The following is an 18627-nucleotide window of genomic DNA, read 5'->3' on the forward strand; positions in this document are numbered from 1 at the left end:
TCCTTGCTTTTATTTCCGTAACTTTTGACACGGTTTTTCTTTCTAAAAATGTTATTAAATTATTCATTGCGTGGAGTCAATTTTCTTTATTAATTTTAATTGATGAAAATTGAAGTGAAGATTTCAAATTAAATTGAAGAAAGAAACAAGATTTCTTCATGATCAACAGACAGCTGACTGTGGAACTCACAGAGTTCTCTGCAAGTAATTTCTCTCATTCCAAAATTTTTCGTTCGACGCCCCCCTCTCACTCGCTCCCCCTTTTCCGGTGGTTCTGTAGCGCGTGAAAGGTAACGAAAAATCTCGTGAAATTGAATCCCAATCAATCCACCCCAAAAACAATGCAACAATTCAAATTTTCGTGGCAATTATGTTTACCTTCGTGTGTTCTTCAATACTGGAGTGATATTTTTTGGATTATGCCTCGTTAAACAATATCGGGGTGTATGATAACCTCTCCCCGCCGTGTACCTGTCACGGCTATTGTCCCTCCAGTTTGTAGAGCAATCAGTGAATGAACATGTTGAAATTGTTTCCAGGAGATTAATTTTCTCTCATCCCCATTCCTTGAATTTTTCTGATTCGTTTTGATTTTTTTGTGTTGCACTCTCAGGGCCCTAACCTCAACGACCCTATAAACATTAGATCTAACTTAACGATTGCCCATTGTTGTTATTAGGGCATTGGATTATTCAGGATTTTGATTATTTTCAGCTGCAGCATGAAGCAAATTGTGACGAACCAAACCGTCAAAATCCCGGAGGGATTGACTGTTACAGTCAAATCTCGAAGGGTTACTGTGAAGGGACCCAGAGGAACTCTCAATCGCTCCTTCAAGCACTTGGCTCTCGATATCCGTGTAAGTACTTTCCTGACTAATTGCATCAATGAAAAATTGAAATTTATATAGTTATTTATATATATTGAAATAAATTTTTTATTGAATTATCGATGCAATGATGATTTGTTTGGATTCCCCTTCATTTTATTATAAATGATAAATCCATTTCTGATTTTCTACCACATCCCCAGGAATTGGATGTTTTCTATAATTTTGGTTATTTAAATTGAATATTTTTTATTTAAAGATGATCAACCCACGACTCCTGAAGGTTGAGAAATGGTTCGGTAAGAAGAAGGAGCTTGCAGCAGTCAGGACTGTCTGCTCTCACATCACCAACATGCTCAAGGGTGTGACCAGTGGGTACATGTACAAAATGCGTGCTGTGTATGCCCATTTCCCCATTAACTGTGTCACCACGGAGAACAATACGGTTATTGAAATCCGTAATTTCCTTGGTGAGAAATTCATCAGGAGGGTGAAGATGGCACCTGGAGTAACTGTTAGCAACTCGGCTAAGCAGAAGGACGAGCTGATCCTCGAGGGAAACTCATTGGAAGACGTTTCGCGATCAGGTAAGATCACGGGTTTAGATACAATTTTAATTGCTATTCGACAAAATCTTTCAATTATTTTCGCTTCTTTCAGCTGCGCTTATTCAACAGTCAACGACTGTCAAGAATAAGGACATAAGAAAGTTCTTGGATGGTCTTTATGTGTCAGAAAAGACGACTGTTGTCCAAGAAGATGAATAAATGTTTCTTACAATAAATATAATTAACGATAAATTGTTTATCACTCGAATGTTATCCTTGGCCTCTCATCCCCAATTCTAGTTTTAATAGTATGGGAAAAGGATAAATAATTTTTCGAATTAATTCTCTTTTTCCCAGCTTCCAAAACCGAGAGATATTTTATATATAGATAAAATCTCAAAAAATAGTTAATCATTTATTATTTTATTTATACACTTACATTTCCTTAAACATTCTTGATTATTCCACCGTTTTCATGAGAAAAACAACCAGAAAATTCAATTTTCCAGTTAACAAAAAAAATTCACTCATTTCAACGTCTATCTGCACTCAATGCCAATGGGAAATGAACATAATAAAAAATTGATCAATCCGAGGGAAATAGGAAAACGTCTGGCAATCGGTTTGTTGGATAGCGCATTTGAGGGAAAAATCAGAGACACAGCCATTGAGCTTCATTAATCAGGCCACATTTTCCCAATTTTCTTTGAAAAAAAATCATGTAAAATATTCCTGTTCATAACGTCTGCGTTTATTATCCCTAATTCACGAAAAGAGAATCTCAAAATCATCCATATCCGAGTACTCTCCCGATAGATCCATATCCGGGGAGTAATCGCTGCCATTCGTTGAATTATCCCCATCAATGCTTGAATCATCGTCTCCGTTATCTTCATTCAAATTCATATCATCGCCGTTGTCCTCACCATTTGCATCAGCATTATCACCATCTGAAAAATAAAATTCCAGCTTTTATCATTTCCTTGCCCACTGCTCCATTTTCCATTACATTTTCTCAGTGGAAACAATTAACGACTGCAAAATTTATTCATTAAAAACAATTTTTTTTGTCTCATCCTTTTATCATTTACGAGACAAATATATTTGAAATGCCCGCTTAATTAATGAAAAATAATCTTCCAATCGTTCATAATTTATAAATATTTATATCCACTGATAAGAAAATGCGTAAAATTCCAAATGAATAATAAACAATTTAAAATCTTCATTTGCATAGCCCGAAAAATGAATAAAATTACCGGCATCATTATTGTCATCAGATCCGGAGTTCGATCCATCATCATCACTAGCATCCATGTCCTCCTCCTCCTCCTCCTCCGCCTCATCCTCATCATCCCTTCTCCTCCCCACGTCATACAACCTGACACAAGACTCCTGAACACTGTCGAACTCTCCCTGATTCTCCACCACGGCAATCTGAGTGTCATATTTATTACAAGCCAAACTGCAGATAGATTTTCTGACATCGTATGTCGCAATGTTACTATAATCCAACGCATCCAATGTTTTGAAAGACGTCACATAATTAGATTCGTCCTCAGTGTCCTGATCCAACGACACCGCGTAGATAATATGATTAATGGGCGAAAAGATGACGTTCATCTGATCGAGGGCAGGCACAGTCTTCAGTAAATGAAAGGTCCTCAAGTCCCAGACTTCAGTATTAGAAACTACTTCGGTGCCATTGGGATGAAATACCCCATTTAGCGTCTGATTGAGTTTATCAAACTTGTGAATCTCTTTCCCAGAGTTGACATCCCACAAAATACCATCACTCAGCACCAGCTCGTCATTCATGCTGAAGGTCGCTCTATTCTTCGTGTATTGATTTGATATGGATGGGGTTAACGTACTAAGCAGCTTTCCACTGGAAATATCATAGATCGTTGCACTCTCAGCCTGTGTACCAATGATTCTGTCCTGCATCTTGCTGAACTCCACGTAATCTTCATTCTCAAAAGGCAATTTCATATCGAAAAATGCCCCGATGCTCCAGAGAGCAGACATAGGGCTCCTCCAGGCAGTGGATGTCAGCATGAGATTCCCCTTGCGATTGCACTCCATGTGATAAATATAAGACTCGTGACACTGATAAGTAGCCTCCTCATTTCCAGTATTGGCGTTATACATTTTGACATCCCCTGCATAAGTACCCAGCATGAGATATTGCTGACAGGGGGTGAAAGTGCAGCAGGTGAATGTCCCCTCGACATCAGCTGGACGAAATGATTTCACGGGGCAGAATCTGCTGTAGATGTGCCTCCTGTCGAGTCTCCTGTCATCGATGCCCAGCTGCCTCCTGGCGACCCTCATCGTCATGTTGGTGGCTGCTGAATTTTTCGCCCTGGGATCAGGACACTTGTGTGGCTCAAAGAGATTAAACTGTGGACACGTCACCATGGGATTTTTGCACAGTGCATGCTGATTCGTGAGGTATTCCGTTATAATCGAATCCAAACTGATGATCGACGACATGTTTCCAGTGGCCAGTGTTCCGCCACCACCACCAGGATCCCTCGATATTTGTTTTTGCAACGATCTGCAGGTGTTGGGTGACTGGAGGATCGTTTGTAAACTAGATAATGAACTACACGTCTGATGTTTCTCCTGCTGATTATGTTTTTTCTGATGAATCTGCAGCTTCATCGGTTGTATATTACTATTTACTGGACTTGCATTGAGACAATCTGATAATTTAATTCTAGTTGAAGGCTGACTGGCTGTTGGCGTTGTATTTGGTACGTGAGTTATAAATCGAGAGGTGGAGGATGTAGGGGTTTGAAGGGGATTGGGTCGAGTGCTCCCCTCCCTGGGGCATCTACTCGTGTTGTAGAGATTGACAGGAGCACCTGGGGAGAAGCCAGCACGTGTCGTGGTCACTGGGCTTCTAAATGTCACAGGATGATAAGAGGTCACCAATTTCATAATAGGATGTGAATCCAGGTTGACCTCTCGTTGAAGGCTTGCTGCAGTTTCAGTCAGACCTTTCGACACCAAATGCTGATAGATTAACTGATTGAGCTGGTGTTCATTGTACTGTATCCTCGTTTGTGCAACGACATTGGCACGATGAAGGCTAACCAGGGACATTTCGTACTCAGCCCCAGTGGGTTTCGCTTTACCCGAGACTCTCTCCATCAACTCGAGGGCATACTTCTGGAAGGTCACGTGCTCCTGACGTTTCTCCTGAAGGATTGGACCCTTCATCAACGCCTGTATCTGACCATCTGTGAACATTGGCAGTTTCGAGATGATTTGCCTCACCTTCTCACTCCTGGCTAATCCAGCGAGAGCTCTACAAGCCAGTGCCCTGATGCTATCAGCATCTGTAATCGGTGTTTTCACCATCATAAGTTGTAGTAGAACCATTATCCCATTGTTCGAACGCACACTCTCCCACACTTTTTGAATAATCTCCTCGCTGTTCTGCATGTTGGCCTTCTTCTTGGCAGAACCAACAACCGAGAATCTAGCCAAATTTCCACCAACCCTGTTCAAGGGTGCACAAACACAATTGACAACAGCCCTTAGGGCAGCCCTCTGCACATCAGCAATTATCTCACACTCAGCAGCAGCTAGTAGTAAATTGATTGCCATTGTCATTGACATATCAGGCATATCCACTCTGTCACACAGTAGCAGCATCACCTTAGGAACAACTGAGCAAATGGCTATGACATCCAGGCACGATCGTACAGTTTCAGCGCTGGAGGATGTGTGAGCCCGACCGTTATAATTCCAGTCGCGTGCGAAAGCAATGATCTGAAGAAGAAGAGTAATACCTCCCAGTCTGTGGAGCTCTTCCACAGGCGCCCAGGAGGCCCTGCAGTTCATCAGCTCTTGGAGGATCTCCACTTTGGCCTGGACCTCCTCAGAGGAGAGCTTGCAGGCTTTGTATGGGAGAATCGAGGGCTGCCAATTGTCCTTCTCGACCCTAGCATTTTCCATCCTCTGAAGCTGCTCGGCCTTCAAGTACAGGTGGGCCTCCATGTACCTTTTGAGAGCCACTGCAACGTGTCTGACTATTTGCCGCGATGCGCATTCCTCGTCGTCATTTAACGTCGGCTCCTCCTCGATATTCAGAATTGGAAGAGTCGATATCACATTGTAGAGCTTCCTGAGGCCGTCCTGGGCGTCGAACTCCTCGAGAATGACTTTGAATGGAAAGGAAAATCCAAAGAACATTGTAGCATGACACCTACCGGAGTCATGACTTCTCTCGAGGAGCCATAAAGCATAGGTGACCAGGTCAGATATTATATGCTTCGGCAGAAGGCACACCCTTTCCATGGCATCCTCGCAGTACGCTAGGTAGTATAGGCAGATGGAAACCCCTGTGGCCGCTACACTGGGTCGTGGAACGTCCAGGAGTTTCTGCAAGCCTCCCACGTTCAAGAATTCTATTGAGAACTTCTTGTGGCAGAGGAGGGAGGCCAGGTACTTGAGAGCTTCGAACGCCAATCGACTATCCTTTGTTTCTCGGACGTTAATATACTTGAGAATCAGCTCGAGGGCATTTTGTTCGAAGACATGACCCAGGAACTCCTGGTACTCTCCCATTGGCGTTAAGTATCTGAGAATCAACATCTGTCTGGTGGCCAGGGTTGGAGGGTGAATCTGGACATTTCCAATGACATATGATTCGAGTTCTGCCCAGGAAGAGTTGGAGTTACCCTCCAGAAGCATCGAGGGGGTCGAGGAGGACTGGGAGAGATTTCTGGGAAGGCTGGAGCGAGAGGTGCCAGTGAATCTGGGTGGAGTTGCTCTGGTGGATTGTTTTGATGGGGTTGTTTGGCTGTTGGGATGACTTTGACTGGTGGATTTTGGAATTGACTGGGGTGGCGACATTATCTCGGGATATGGAACCGGCTTCACTGATGTTGAGGCATCCTCTGGATCTGTTCTGAGCTTTTTCGTGGGAGTCTCTTCAGCGCTATCCGCCTCTTCCTCCTCAGAACCGAAAAGGGCATTAGGGCTCTTTGCTATTCCATTCTCCCGCTTTTTATCTCGTACTTTTCGTTTTCCTGGAACTCCTTTGTGTTCACCATCACCGAAGGAGTTTCGATTCTGACCGAAATGGGCAAATGGACGGGAATTAGACGAGGTCTGGCGGTCCTCGTGTGCCTTCTCCTGGAGTTTGTGAAGACGTTGCAGCATCAATGGAACCATTCGACCGTTTTGCTCGCGAAAACCTGTCGCTATGTCCTGGACCTCCATAGCTGCTGCGAGGAGGCCAGTTGCGTAGCTCTGAAGGGGCTCTACTGATTTTTCTGCCCAGGTGAAGAGACGGTGGATCAAGCCATCCATGTCAGGTTGAAATACTGCAGAGGTTTCTAGTCCTGGGAGGATGTCCAGCATCAATCTGCAGGCTGCTATGTTCAATTTGCGAACGTCCCGACCTTGGATTCCGGCGCGAGACCAATAGGTATCTCGGAGGTAGTCGTTTATCAGCTGGGGACAATTTCGAGTAATTATAGGGGAACGAGAATATTCTAAAGTATATCTGAGATATCTTCAATTGTCAAGTGTCAAGATAATTTCATACTTCATAACATATCTGCAATTGATTTCCTCATAGTTCTCACTATTTTGCCACGACTGTGACGTATGGGAAAAAAATACTTTTTTTTATTAGAAATATTTACCTTGGTCATAAAATTGTCCTTACGAAATAAAACCTTGAGTATATGACCGAAATTACACTCAGGATCAGTTCGCGATGGGTGTCTCTCATCGAATGGATCTGGATCCATCTTGAGGTAGTTCTCAGTCTCGACTTCTATGATCTCGGCTAATCTCTGTAGTGTAGGAATGGGATCATAAGTTGGTGATGTGTGATCTTCCTCCCATTGTCGCAGTATCTGCACCACGTCCGTTGCCTCAGCCAATGATTCAACAGTGGCCATTATTACCTGCAAATAAACATTGAATAATCAACATCAACAATCGATCGTAAACAACCACGAAAAAAAAAAAACCCCAACCCTGAAAAATGAAACGAATATCCCGTAGATTTTCGTCCAACAAATTCACCTAATCCTCATTCACTCCCCACACTCTTCACCCATTCCACATCCATTCAGAATAACCTGTCGATCTGACTGAATTTTCAGAGCAACTGGATCCTAACCTCCGAATTTAGTCCCAAATGAGCTGAAAAAATCCACGAAAACTTTCTCCCCAAGAATTTTCCAATTTTCTGACAACAAAAATGAATGATAATAATAATAGAGAAGCCCAAATGTTGTGAAATAAAAAAAAAACAACAAATTATTTACAATGACGAAATCCAGGGAAGTGAACGTGTATCGCGTGCACTTGATGATTAGGTTAAACTGAATGACTGCCGACGCTGACCAGAGGTGTTAAAAAAATTCTCCACCGATTGACAGCTGCCGAATGCCACCCAAAAGCCCTTCCAAGTCCCTACATACCTGCTTTATTAACACCTCCACTCCAAGTAATCAATAATCAGGGTGAATTAATTGTTTAGAATTAAAAAATCGAAATTATTCCAGTCTACGCTAGAACAGGCAGAAATACGATGTAACTGGCGTATGCGTAATTCGTTGACTGAAGTCTTTCTTCTGATCTACTACTGGTGAAAACCCCAAGAGGCGGGAACCGAAGTCAAGTGGAGGTTTGAATTTAAATGGGTTATTAGAGGGCACTAGTGTATTCAAAATTATTAATATAATATAATTATTAATATAGTGTGATTAATAAACAAGTTATCATCGTGAGAACGAGGGGCAATGAAACGGGATGGATTAAATATTGGTTTGAAATATTCCGTTAATGAATTAGTCAGTAGAATTTAAAGAGAGAATTATTTATTAGGTTCAGAATTTTCGCAATTATCTTATCTCGTCAAATTGAGACTGCCCGCGCTGTTCTGTGCGCATGCGCGGAGTCTCGCCGGGGGGGACCCCCCACTCGAGCGCTGCCTCCAACGCCCCGTCATTTTGAGTGGGGAGTCAGTCGTTCGGCGGCAGTGCGTGGAACGGTCGGTTGCATGTCGCGTAGTGAAAATTCGTTAACATCGGGGTCCTAGTAAGTGCAGAAAACCGGCACCGCCTGTCAACATTGAAAATACAAAGTGCGGGACTCAGTGCAAGTGATTTTGGGATGTGAAATAATTTTTTAAACAGTTTATCAGAGCATTTTGAGTGATTGAGATTTTTCGTTTGTTACACTGAACTTCGGTATTGCCGAACGGCCGCCCGGCGTCATTGTGTTTACAAAAATTCCTTTGTCCATTTCTCGGAATTGTTTCGTGTGTGTTTAGATACGGACTGAAGTGAGAGTGCGAATTAGATTCGAAGGATTACTTTTCTCATTCATCTTATTTTGAATGATTAAAAATATTATTTGATCTTTGATATTATTTTATTGATCTTTGTGGATTTTGAGTTGATAAAACATTCTTGGTTGTGTGGTGAGTGATTAGTGAATTTTTGAACTGTCTCGAGTGCTAGTGCTTCCAAGCCGTGAGCTTCAACCTTTGGCGTCAGAATCACATAGAGATCATCAGGATTGGAGGGAATCTTGCAACCGACTGCAAGGTGAGTTTCGTATGCATTTTTTTTATGACCTTGAAGCATCATTTTCATTTTATTTTCATGTCATTTTTTTCATTCCTGATTCTTGATATATTCAATGCTTACATTACAAACAATTTTCACTTATTCAATTAACTCTCCAATAAAATAAGAAAAATTAAAATAAAAAATAATAAATAATTTTAAATAATAATTTAAAATAAAAACTGTCAAATCAAAATTAAAAATCGCCTTTGCAGTAAAAAAATTATTTTGTCGAAATTTCATTAACAATTTGTTTTTTTTATGTTTACAGTTAAGGTAAGTTGTTCGAAAGGTGAAAATGCAAAGCGGACTTATTTTCATCCAACGCCGGTGAGTGAAATTTATTTATTAATATATCGTATCCGTTCCGTGGAATTTTCGTGGTCGGTTCGGGCGTTTGAATTTTCGAGATGATTTTATCTCTCGATCAGATGATGTCGAGATGCCAGTAGATATGGCTCCATCAGATAAATCGCGAGTGCGTGTATAAACAAGTGATTGACTACGCTGGAGTGCCGCATTTTGAAATTGGAATTAAAGCCCGGTTGGATTGCCTGGAAAAGATGATTTACTCCAAAATTGGCACTCCTAATTACTCCACCAATTAATCGATTTTTCCGATAATTGTTAGCTAGCGCTCTAGTTGTTGACAACCGCTACGGTGCTAGCTAACAATTATTGGACAAAAATATTAATTTCCGGAGTAACTAGCAGTCCAAATTTCGGAGTAAATTATATTTTCCAGATAATCCATCTCCGCCCAAAACGGTAAGTACGATATTAAATTATTATTGAAGTAAATCAAGTAAACATCACTGACAAATTTGTGAAGATATTTTTAATAACTGTTAATTCGTTGAAACACAAATAATTAGCAGTCGGAGGCTTTGAAATCAGCTCGTCAAAAATTCCAGTCAGTGGAATCTGAGGCATCGAAGAGCTCAGAGTTACAGATATACTTTTCAAATTGAAGATAGTTCATTAAAAACCCGCTAGATGCTACTCCGACCCGCGGGAAAATTTGAATTTGAATTTGATCGACGTTTCGAAAGATTAATCAAAAGTCATTAATCGCATAAAAAGCCCGTTCTCCTATCAGAAGAAAGGATTTTTCCTGTTGATGAATATAATAAAAGGTAATGAACTTGCGAAACTAATGAATAATTTATATAATTAAAAAATAACATAAGTAGTTTATTTCCGCTAATAAAAAAGGGTAACAAAATGAGAACAGGGGAAAACTGATATATTCAGTTTGAATTGGGAAGTGAAAATGAAAATTTGAAGAGAAAATCTTCGGAATTGAGTTTTTTTCCCTTATTGAAATGACTGAGACAAATAAATGTGACAGTGCGCAAGTGCATTGGTCCCAGCTGGCGCAGCTGGTGGTAGCAGGTTCCTGGATGTGATACCTCAAAGTCTCAAAGGGTAACTTACACATGGAAAATCCATCGCTCTCACACATATAATAATTTGAGAGAGAGAAGAGAGAGAGCAGAAGGAGAAGACGCCATTGGTAGCGCCATCGAACGACGGAACAACCAGGAACGAGAGAATATTCGTACGATCGATGAAGACCTGGAGGTTTTTAACGTGTATTTAGTATTGAAAACAGAGGCTAATTGAGTAGTTGTGGGAGCTCGTGAGCATGTCCTAACGTGTTTTGAGGGTATTTGTAGATCAGGTGGAGTGTTTTTATGTGTTTAACGGTGCCACTTCGGTGGATAAAGTTATCGCGAGTGAATAAAAAATTATTCAATCATAACGAATCGAGGAGGTGGATAAAACACGTGTGTGCGCTATTTATGTGCTCCCATCGTAATTACATTGGTAGAAAAATAAACAAGAAAAAAAAAATGCGAGAGGTGAAGTCCCTCTGTCGATAATCTTGGATTTGGTGAATGAAAAAATCACTTGACATACCTGAGTTATTGTGACTGTTTAGCGGCACTCAATCGTCTACTTATCAATTTTTACAAATTGGAGGAATGTTAATGTGGAATGATATTGCAAGAGGATCGTTATAAGTTTATTAAGCGCCATGTCTCACGATGGACCAATCAGCTGCTTGGTAAATCGCTGTGAGACCTCGAATCTGTCCTCAGACGAATGACAACAAAAGAGAATACATGGTACCAAACTGACTCCGAGCAGACACTAATTCATAGTTGTTATTGTTTTTATCTTTTATTTTTATCATCATTATTGTGCCCACTTGATTAATATTCACTGTGAAAATCGATAATCAACCGTGCAAACGTCAAACAAACGGCAGATACAAACGATAAGCTACAGCTCCAATCGAATAACCACCAATTCCCTTTAAAAAGGTAAACCAAAAAGAATTATTATAATACATGATAATATAAGTGTGAGTTGTCTCTGATTTTATTCGAATGTTTACATTTTTTCCTCTTGTGTGTTTAATTCGACACGGTGACTTTTTTTTTCAGTCTCTGAAGACCGTCACGCTGGGTAGGTTGTAATAAAAAGTGCCGAGGAATATGAAGAGAAGAAATGCCGAGTGCGGCAAGCTCCGGAGGCCCTTGAAACGTAACAAGATTACTGAAGGAATATACGGAAAGTGAGTTGTTTCCCCGGTATTTAATGTGTCTTCTGTTCATTATCTATGATCCATTATAACCAACAAAATTTTTCATCCACTGTTAAATAAAAAACAAAAGATTATCGCGCATTTCGAGGATTTTATGCAATCCTGTCCGGATATCAAATAAATCTTGCTTCCAAATCTTTTAGAATAAGTCTCTCACAAACTGTTGCATCCCCCAAAAGGCTGATGCAGTTGGAAAAGTCATTGGTGTACTTTATCGACTTGAGAATAAAAAAGGGGAGAACGTGTGCTAAGATGCAGCTTTCAGCCTATTTTTTTAAATTATAAAATGTCTTTCAGTTATTGATGATGGTATCATTGTTTTTCTCAAATTGTAGTCCGTTTTACTTCACCTTCTTTTATGATAAAGGATTTTTCGATAGGCAAAATGATGAATGAATGATTTTTCTGTTGCAGCACACTCCTGTATCTCAAGATTTTAATGCTATGGGCCATGGTGATTTTAGCAGACTTCATTTTAGAGTTTCGTTTTGAATTTCTGTGGCCATTCTGGCTCCTCTTGAGAAGTGTTTACGATTCATTTAAATACCAAGGCTTGGTAAGTGTTTTTTTTTTTGAACACGTTAACAATCTTTTAATAGATCACTCTTTTTAAAGTACATTGGCTGACCCATGTGATCTTAGGCCCCCTGTCTATTCACAGAGGCGTTGTACTAGATGCACTAGAGTGATTGCATGTAGATTTTTCAAGCTCTCACAGCTCATTCCGTGGGTAAAAATATAACCCTCAAGTAACAGTGTCAGCTCAGTGATTCAATGGGTCATTATTTAGTTTTTTTTTCACGCCCAGGATAATGACGAATTACTAATTAATAATTATTATATCAAATGCATTTTTTTTTTCAGGCCTTTTCAGTCTTCTTTATTTGCATCGCACTCACATCCGATATGATTTGTTTCTTTTTTATTCCTGTACACTGGTTATTCTTTGCTGCCAGTACTTACGTTTGGGTTCAATACGTCTGGCACACGGGTAAGTACATTAACCAGAGAACAACAAACGAAAAATTAAGCTTGTTATTATTTTCAAGATAAAGGCGTTTGTTTACCGACTGTGATGCTGTGGCTACTATTTCTCTACATAGAGGCTGTTGTGAGATTGCGAGATTTACGTCACATGCCGTTTCATTTGGATCTATGTAGGCCGTTTGCCGCTCACTGGTGCGTACTCACATTTTTTCAATCAATTGTCCATTTTTTTTCTTTTCAGATTTTACAGCTCCTTTATTTTGTTATTAATTCATCTCGTAAACTGGGAAATTCAATTTGCATGGCATGACTAATATTGAATTTTCACGTAACCCGGAAAAGTTTTCAAATGCCAAAATATTTGTTTGCAGCATTGGTTATCCTGTTGTTACATTGGGCTTTGGTTTCAAAAGCTACGTTGGCTACAGAATGAGACAGGTGAGTTGAGCGATATCTCAACACCTCACTTGTTGCTTGTATTTATTGGATTTAAAATAAAATGATTTTATTCAGAGAAAGCAAAAAGATGTGGCGAAGGAGAATGAATTTTACCTGCAGTTGCTTCAAAAAGCACTGCCGGTTGAACAGCAGACAGCAGGTACAACACAATTACAGACGCAGTTACAACCACAGCTTGTAACTGCCGAGACGAATTCCAAATCCCAGCCAAACAAACAGAACAGCCAATATAATCCAAGCCCAGAAAAAAGTAGAGGTATTTATTCCTCATATCTCATCATTTCCGTCATTGTCATTAGATTTTTGTAATTTTTAATTAAAAATTGAATAAACAAATTGTTATTATTCTGTGTTGAAACAGGAAATAGTGGCACATGTTCGGCAGAAACGAGTCTACAAAATGGTAACATTTCGAATGATACATCTCACATGCAGACACTTAACCCGTTACAATCACAGAGTATATCTACGAAGAATAATCACAGAAAATCCCTGGACAAAGGTGAGAAACAGGAGGACCAACAGAAGCACAATTCGGCCCAATCATCGAATCAAACGTCAGAGAAAAATGATAAGAGATTTGTGCACAGTAATGGTACAAGTGTACAACAGAGTGATGTACAATTTATTGAACGTATCACGTCAGTCAATGATTACGATGCCAGTGAAATGGAGAAAGACAAAACAGCAAAGTGTAATACATCGCATTCGTCAGTTAAAGCACAATCTAATGGAACGACTAATTGTGGAAAATGGAATAATAATAGTGTAAAGGAAAATCGAGATTCAAATTCAGTGAATAATCAACGAGAGCGCAGAGGTAGGCAAGCAAAAAATATATTATCAGATAGCGAACAGCAGCAACAGCAACAGCAACAACAACAACAGAAACAACAGGATGAATACTGTCAGAGGTTATTAATATGTCGTAAATTAGAGTCGGATATAAAAAAATTGAAAAGTGATTTGCAATCGAGTAGACAAATGGAGCAGGAGTTGAGATCACAAGTTAATACATTATTAAATGGTGAGAGACAGTCCAAGGGGGATATGCAGCAATTGCAACATGACAATGACCAATTGCAGGGCAAACTTCAGAATTTGATGACCGCCAGGCAATTGGATAAACAAACAATGTCCTCGCTTGAGAGAAGGATAGCTGAGGAGCGTAGACAGAGAACAGCGTGTGAAGCATCACTTGTTTCAGAGAGACGTGCGAGAAGAGTGGCTGAGGAAGCCAGATCATCCATACCACCGCCTCCTCCACCATTAATCAGGCAAGAATGCACTGATGCATGCAAAACACGTCGGGCACAAATGGAACAGGATCTTAAGAGTCTGAGGCGTGAGCTCAAAGTCAAAGATGAGAGATATTTGACACTTGAGAAGGAGTTGAATCACTGCAAAGACAGTCATGGTGAGACTGATATTATTATTGGTGCATTGAGCTCATTGCAGGAGAAAAATACACATCTCGAGAATAGTCTCAGTGCTGAAACAAGAATCAAACTCGATTTATTCTCAGCCCTGGGTGAGGCTAAACGTCAGCTTGAGATACGTGAGAGTCTCATCAGATCTCAGGAGAAAGAAATCGAAATATTGAAGGCTAAAATAGCCCAGGATCTTGCTGTTATGCCACAGGATACTTTTGGACAGACATCAACATGTTCTACGTCTAAATTACGATTGGGTAATGATGTACGTGTTGGCAGTACAAAACTTGGTGCCACTGATAGTCCCTGTCCCGGATGTACCGTGTCAAATCTCGATCCAAATGCCACTGCGTACACTCCCAAAGGATCACTTGTTGCGTCTACGGAAGCTTGAAAATCTCTTTTTTTCTGGTTTTTTCTTCTGTTATAGGTTTTGTTTTTTCATTGCGTATTTCTTTCAATATCCATGACAAGAACTATTTTCCAATAACAAACACGCCCACTTACTCCACGCAAGCATGTTTCATCAATCATTACATCTTATTGTTACTAGCAATTTATCCCTAGGAAATTCATTCATCCTTTTATTTATATCTTCTCATGTTTTTTTTTTTAAGAAAACGAGTCTGATTTATGACACTCTGTAAAACTGCAGGTACATATGAAAAATTTTCACAGAGCGAGATAAATTTTTTTTTTTGGTCATCGAATTCTGGATTCGATCGAAAATCATTTTGTATTATCATCACTGAGTAGGATGATATTTTTTTTTTCATTCAAGAAAACCATACGATTGTATATACCTATCGTACTCGTGATATAAAACTAAAAAAAAACAAAGAATATATATATATACATGTACAGTAGAATCCCGTTATAGTCGCAACTCTTCTCAATTTTTTTTTCTCGTATCTTTCGGTTCGTCCATTCTACCACATACCTCCGGGTTCGAAGATGTAAACAATTCATTGTTCCGTTCATTGAGGAATTAAATGAAAAAAAAAATAAAATGTGAAAAATACAGTCGAAAAATCAATTTCTTTCGTACTGGAATTTACGGGGGGTAGTTTTAGTTGCATATACTCGAATTATCAGAATTCACTTGCTCTACAGCCCCATGGACGCGATTATAACAGGAGTCTACTGTATATAGTATGTGTATGTATATTTTTTTTTATTCATAGAAGGAGAGTGTATGATCACTGACTAGTCATTCGGAGCAGTTCTGGGAGCACAAATAACAATGAATTATTAATGTATTTTGGTACTTGAATGAATTCTCAATTGATTCCTTCCGTTAAGATATTCGGGCTTCCGAGTGAACGTATTTTTCCGACGTCCTCAGTTCTATCCCGCGAGTGTTCTTCTTCAATTCTTGAAAATCCATAAAAATATATATTTAGTTGATGGAAGTATGAGAAACTGAAATCCATTTGTCCTCTGAAAAATTGTCGGACGAACAAATGTACATCATAATCCATTGTTTCAATAATTTTGTGCAAACGAGGAAGTGATTACGAAAATTAATGCAAGAAAAGTGAGAGATTGAATGAAGCGTCGTAATAATAGTAATATTTGCGTGTCGTAGTCACGGTGATACAAGGGTTGTTTAATAATATAATCCTAATGCCAGAAACATCATAATCTCATCATACTGCTAACTTAAATAAACTAGACAGATGAGTGCATTAATGAATGGGTTGATGTCCATCATAACTTGAGCGTTTTAACGAACAAACGAGAAAATTGTTTAAATTAACAATGTAAATAATGTACCTGATTTGGAATGATGTACTATTTTTTTTTTCTCTTAATTTATCTAGGCGACTGAGTAGTCAATTAAATTTACTATTTTGTTGTTATTATTTTTCGCTTTTACGATACACTTTCGACTATTAAGGATAATTACATAATACACATATCGTGAAGTCAATAATCGATGATAAAAAAATTTAACTGGAAAATTAAGTTGAACATACACGAGGGTGTATGTGTGTGATATTGTTAACATTACGATGACTTCTATTACGTTTAAACTAGAGGCTCGTTAGAAATTTTGTTCTAAGTACTTTTTTTTTTATATTTTCTCGATTGCTGATAATTTCTCTTTTCAATGATGAGAGCACAAGTAACACGAGGGGTTGAATTATCATTGTTTAAAAATCCTGAAGAATACAAATTTCATTTCGTTTCTCAGACGTTTTTTTTTATTTTTTAATTTTTGTAATGATTACACATTACTAAATCACAACCACTTATTTGATCAATTTCTTTTCAATTAGATTTAATGATTTTATCAGTGAAAGCAGCAGCAAAGACTGTTATATTTTTTTTTTTGCAGATTGAATTATTGCACTACTCTTGGGGGCTTGTATTTAGTAGTATATTTATATAAATATATTATTTTCTTCGTTTTCCCACAGTATTGATCTCATGCCGGTGGCTGGACACGCAAATGTTCATTATGTTAATAGATAGATTAAGATGATGGGATTGATGTCACATTGTGCAACACTTACTCGCGCACATTTTCACGATTTCGTGTTTATTGTGGCTTAATTCCTGTGATGCATTTGTTATGTGCTTTCAATTTTTCCTGGAATATTTTGATCCTCTTTTTAATTCTCAAAATTACATCACTCTTCGTTGCCCGTTGAAGTGACATAGGTGGAATTCAATATTTTTCATAATTATCGATTTATCTCGAAAATTACAAACTCGCCGAGAAAAAATTTGAATACATTTTTTGTAGCTCATTGAATCTTCGGTAAATAATATCTTTTGACATTTTGCGCTAAAATTGATATTTTTTTTAGATGAATCGATATTTTAAAAAATTGAAAACTTTTACTGATCTCGCTTCACCAATTTTCCATCTTTATTATACGAATAAAGAAAGAACTTGAGGGAAAATCTATTGGTTCTGATTTTCACTGGAAACTTTGAGTAACTGATTATTTTGATAATCCATCGTCCATTGAATTTAGTTTTATGAGTGATGAAATAATTTTCTCATCCAAGAATGCACAATATGAGGGAAAAAATTGATGCTATTATTTTGTAATGCAAGAAATGAATTCAATTTTTATAAATAGATCCAAATGTCAGTCGTGAGAGGGACGGAAAAATTATAACAATCAATAGAAATCAACTCCAATATTATAAAGAATGAGAGGGATGAAGAGTCAAATTTTTTAAATTAGTCATTATACGATGTTGTTTTCGTAACGCACCTAGATATACTCGGATCCCTAAATAGCTCGATGAATGGAAGTAATAGAAAAATTCAAAGTGTGTCTCATAAATTCAACAAAATCCATGGACCACCTGTAAAGAATAAGAGCAACATCCGACCTTAAACCAACATTGTAACTGAATTTTAACATGCATGCATGAAGTATGGGCGAGTTTCGGAGACACTCTGCTCACTATGTGTCATTATCAAGCAATAAGATGAATTAAAAAAACATGAAACAACTCAGACAAAAAAAAACCATGAAATGATAATAATGGAAAATAAAAGACAAGAACACGTGATACACGTGACTTCTCATTAAATAAGATAGATTTTTCTCATTTTAGATTCTGTGAATCTATTGAATTCACCCATATTCCTTCTTCGTACATTTTATTTTTCAAGAAAACAAAGACAAATGCTGATTACAATGTGTAAAAAATAAGGAAAACGTTAATGGAATGAAATAACTAATTAGAACATCGCGGCTTGTGCTTGGATCCTTCCGAGAAGTATTTCCGCAACATTAATTTTCTTTCCCTTTTCATAATCTGAAATATGAGAGAGAATTATACATTTTTTTTTTCATCTCCAATGGAGCATTGGAAATTTTTTTGTAAATACCTTTATAATAAACTAATTCGCAAACATCTCGACACTCAGGATCATTGTCAATCAACTGTTGAAGGGTTTTGTAAAATGAAGCAACTATTTGCATTCTATTCTGCTTGTACGTCGCTGCAGGACAAAATCATGAATTTATGTTAATTACTAATTACTATGTTAAGACTTATTTCACTTAGCCACTGAACTCACCCGTCTGCTCATGGTCATGAATCAGAATCTCCCAGAAAGTCATCATCGGGGTTGCCCCTTCAGTTATCACATAAACTGGCCGATGGCCCATCGCCTGAC

General features: G+C 38.5%; 4 protein-coding genes across 7 annotated transcripts in view; 2 read left to right on the top strand and 2 right to left on the bottom strand.

Annotated features, from left to right (window-relative positions):
- The first annotated feature begins 211 nt into the window (after positions 1-211).
- Positions 212-1629, top strand: RpL9 (ribosomal protein L9). Its single transcript, XM_011315936.1, has 4 exons — positions 212-290; positions 715-859; positions 1089-1416; positions 1490-1629. The coding sequence occupies exons 2-4, from the start codon at positions 722-724 to the stop codon at positions 1594-1596; spliced, it is 573 nt and encodes a 190-aa protein (XP_011314238.1). The 5' UTR covers positions 212-290; positions 715-721; the 3' UTR covers positions 1597-1629.
- Positions 1630-2106: 477 nt separating this feature from the next.
- On the bottom strand, positions 2107-7971 carry mahj (LisH and WD40 domain-containing protein mahjong). Of its 4 annotated transcripts, none has more exons than XM_011315940.1 (4): positions 7833-7971; positions 7044-7310; positions 2637-6846; positions 2107-2327 (listed from the first exon to the last, which is right to left on the bottom strand). In XM_011315940.1, exons 2-4 carry the CDS (start codon positions 7302-7304, stop codon positions 2143-2145), a joined length of 4656 nt encoding a protein of 1551 aa, XP_011314242.1. In that variant the 5' UTR covers positions 7305-7310; positions 7833-7971; the 3' UTR covers positions 2107-2142. The 4 variants fall into 4 exon arrangements, with proteins under 4 accessions (XP_011314242.1, XP_011314239.1, XP_011314240.1 ...); XM_011315937.1 differs by having other exon boundaries at positions 2637-6849; XM_011315938.1 differs by lacking the exon at positions 7833-7971 and adding an exon at positions 7677-7721 and having other exon boundaries at positions 2637-6849.
- A 2588-nt stretch (positions 7972-10559) lies between these two features.
- Positions 10560-15317, top strand: LOC105273482 (macoilin). Its single transcript, XM_011315942.1, has 8 exons — positions 10560-11314; positions 11438-11568; positions 12013-12154; positions 12463-12589; positions 12648-12777; positions 12957-13023; positions 13099-13300; positions 13406-15317. Exons 2-8 carry the CDS (start codon positions 11489-11491, stop codon positions 14869-14871), a joined length of 2214 nt encoding a protein of 737 aa, XP_011314244.1. The 5' UTR covers positions 10560-11314; positions 11438-11488; the 3' UTR covers positions 14872-15317.
- Positions 15318-16589: 1272 nt separating this feature from the next.
- Sting (sting) overlaps positions 16590-18627 on the bottom strand; it is a gene marked incomplete in the record, with an annotated part of 3523 nt that continues 1485 nt past the window's right edge. The window contains 3 exon segments of the mRNA XM_011315945.1: positions 16590-18263; positions 18337-18450; positions 18529-18627. Of these exon segments, the coding sequence (XP_011314247.1) occupies positions 18187-18263; positions 18337-18450; positions 18529-18627 (290 nt within the window).

This window comes from Fopius arisanus, unplaced genomic scaffold, assembly GCF_000806365.1.
Source record: "Fopius arisanus strain USDA-PBARC FA_bdor unplaced genomic scaffold, ASM80636v1 scaffold00005, whole genome shotgun sequence".
NCBI lineage: Eukaryota > Metazoa > Arthropoda > Insecta > Hymenoptera > Braconidae > Fopius > Fopius arisanus.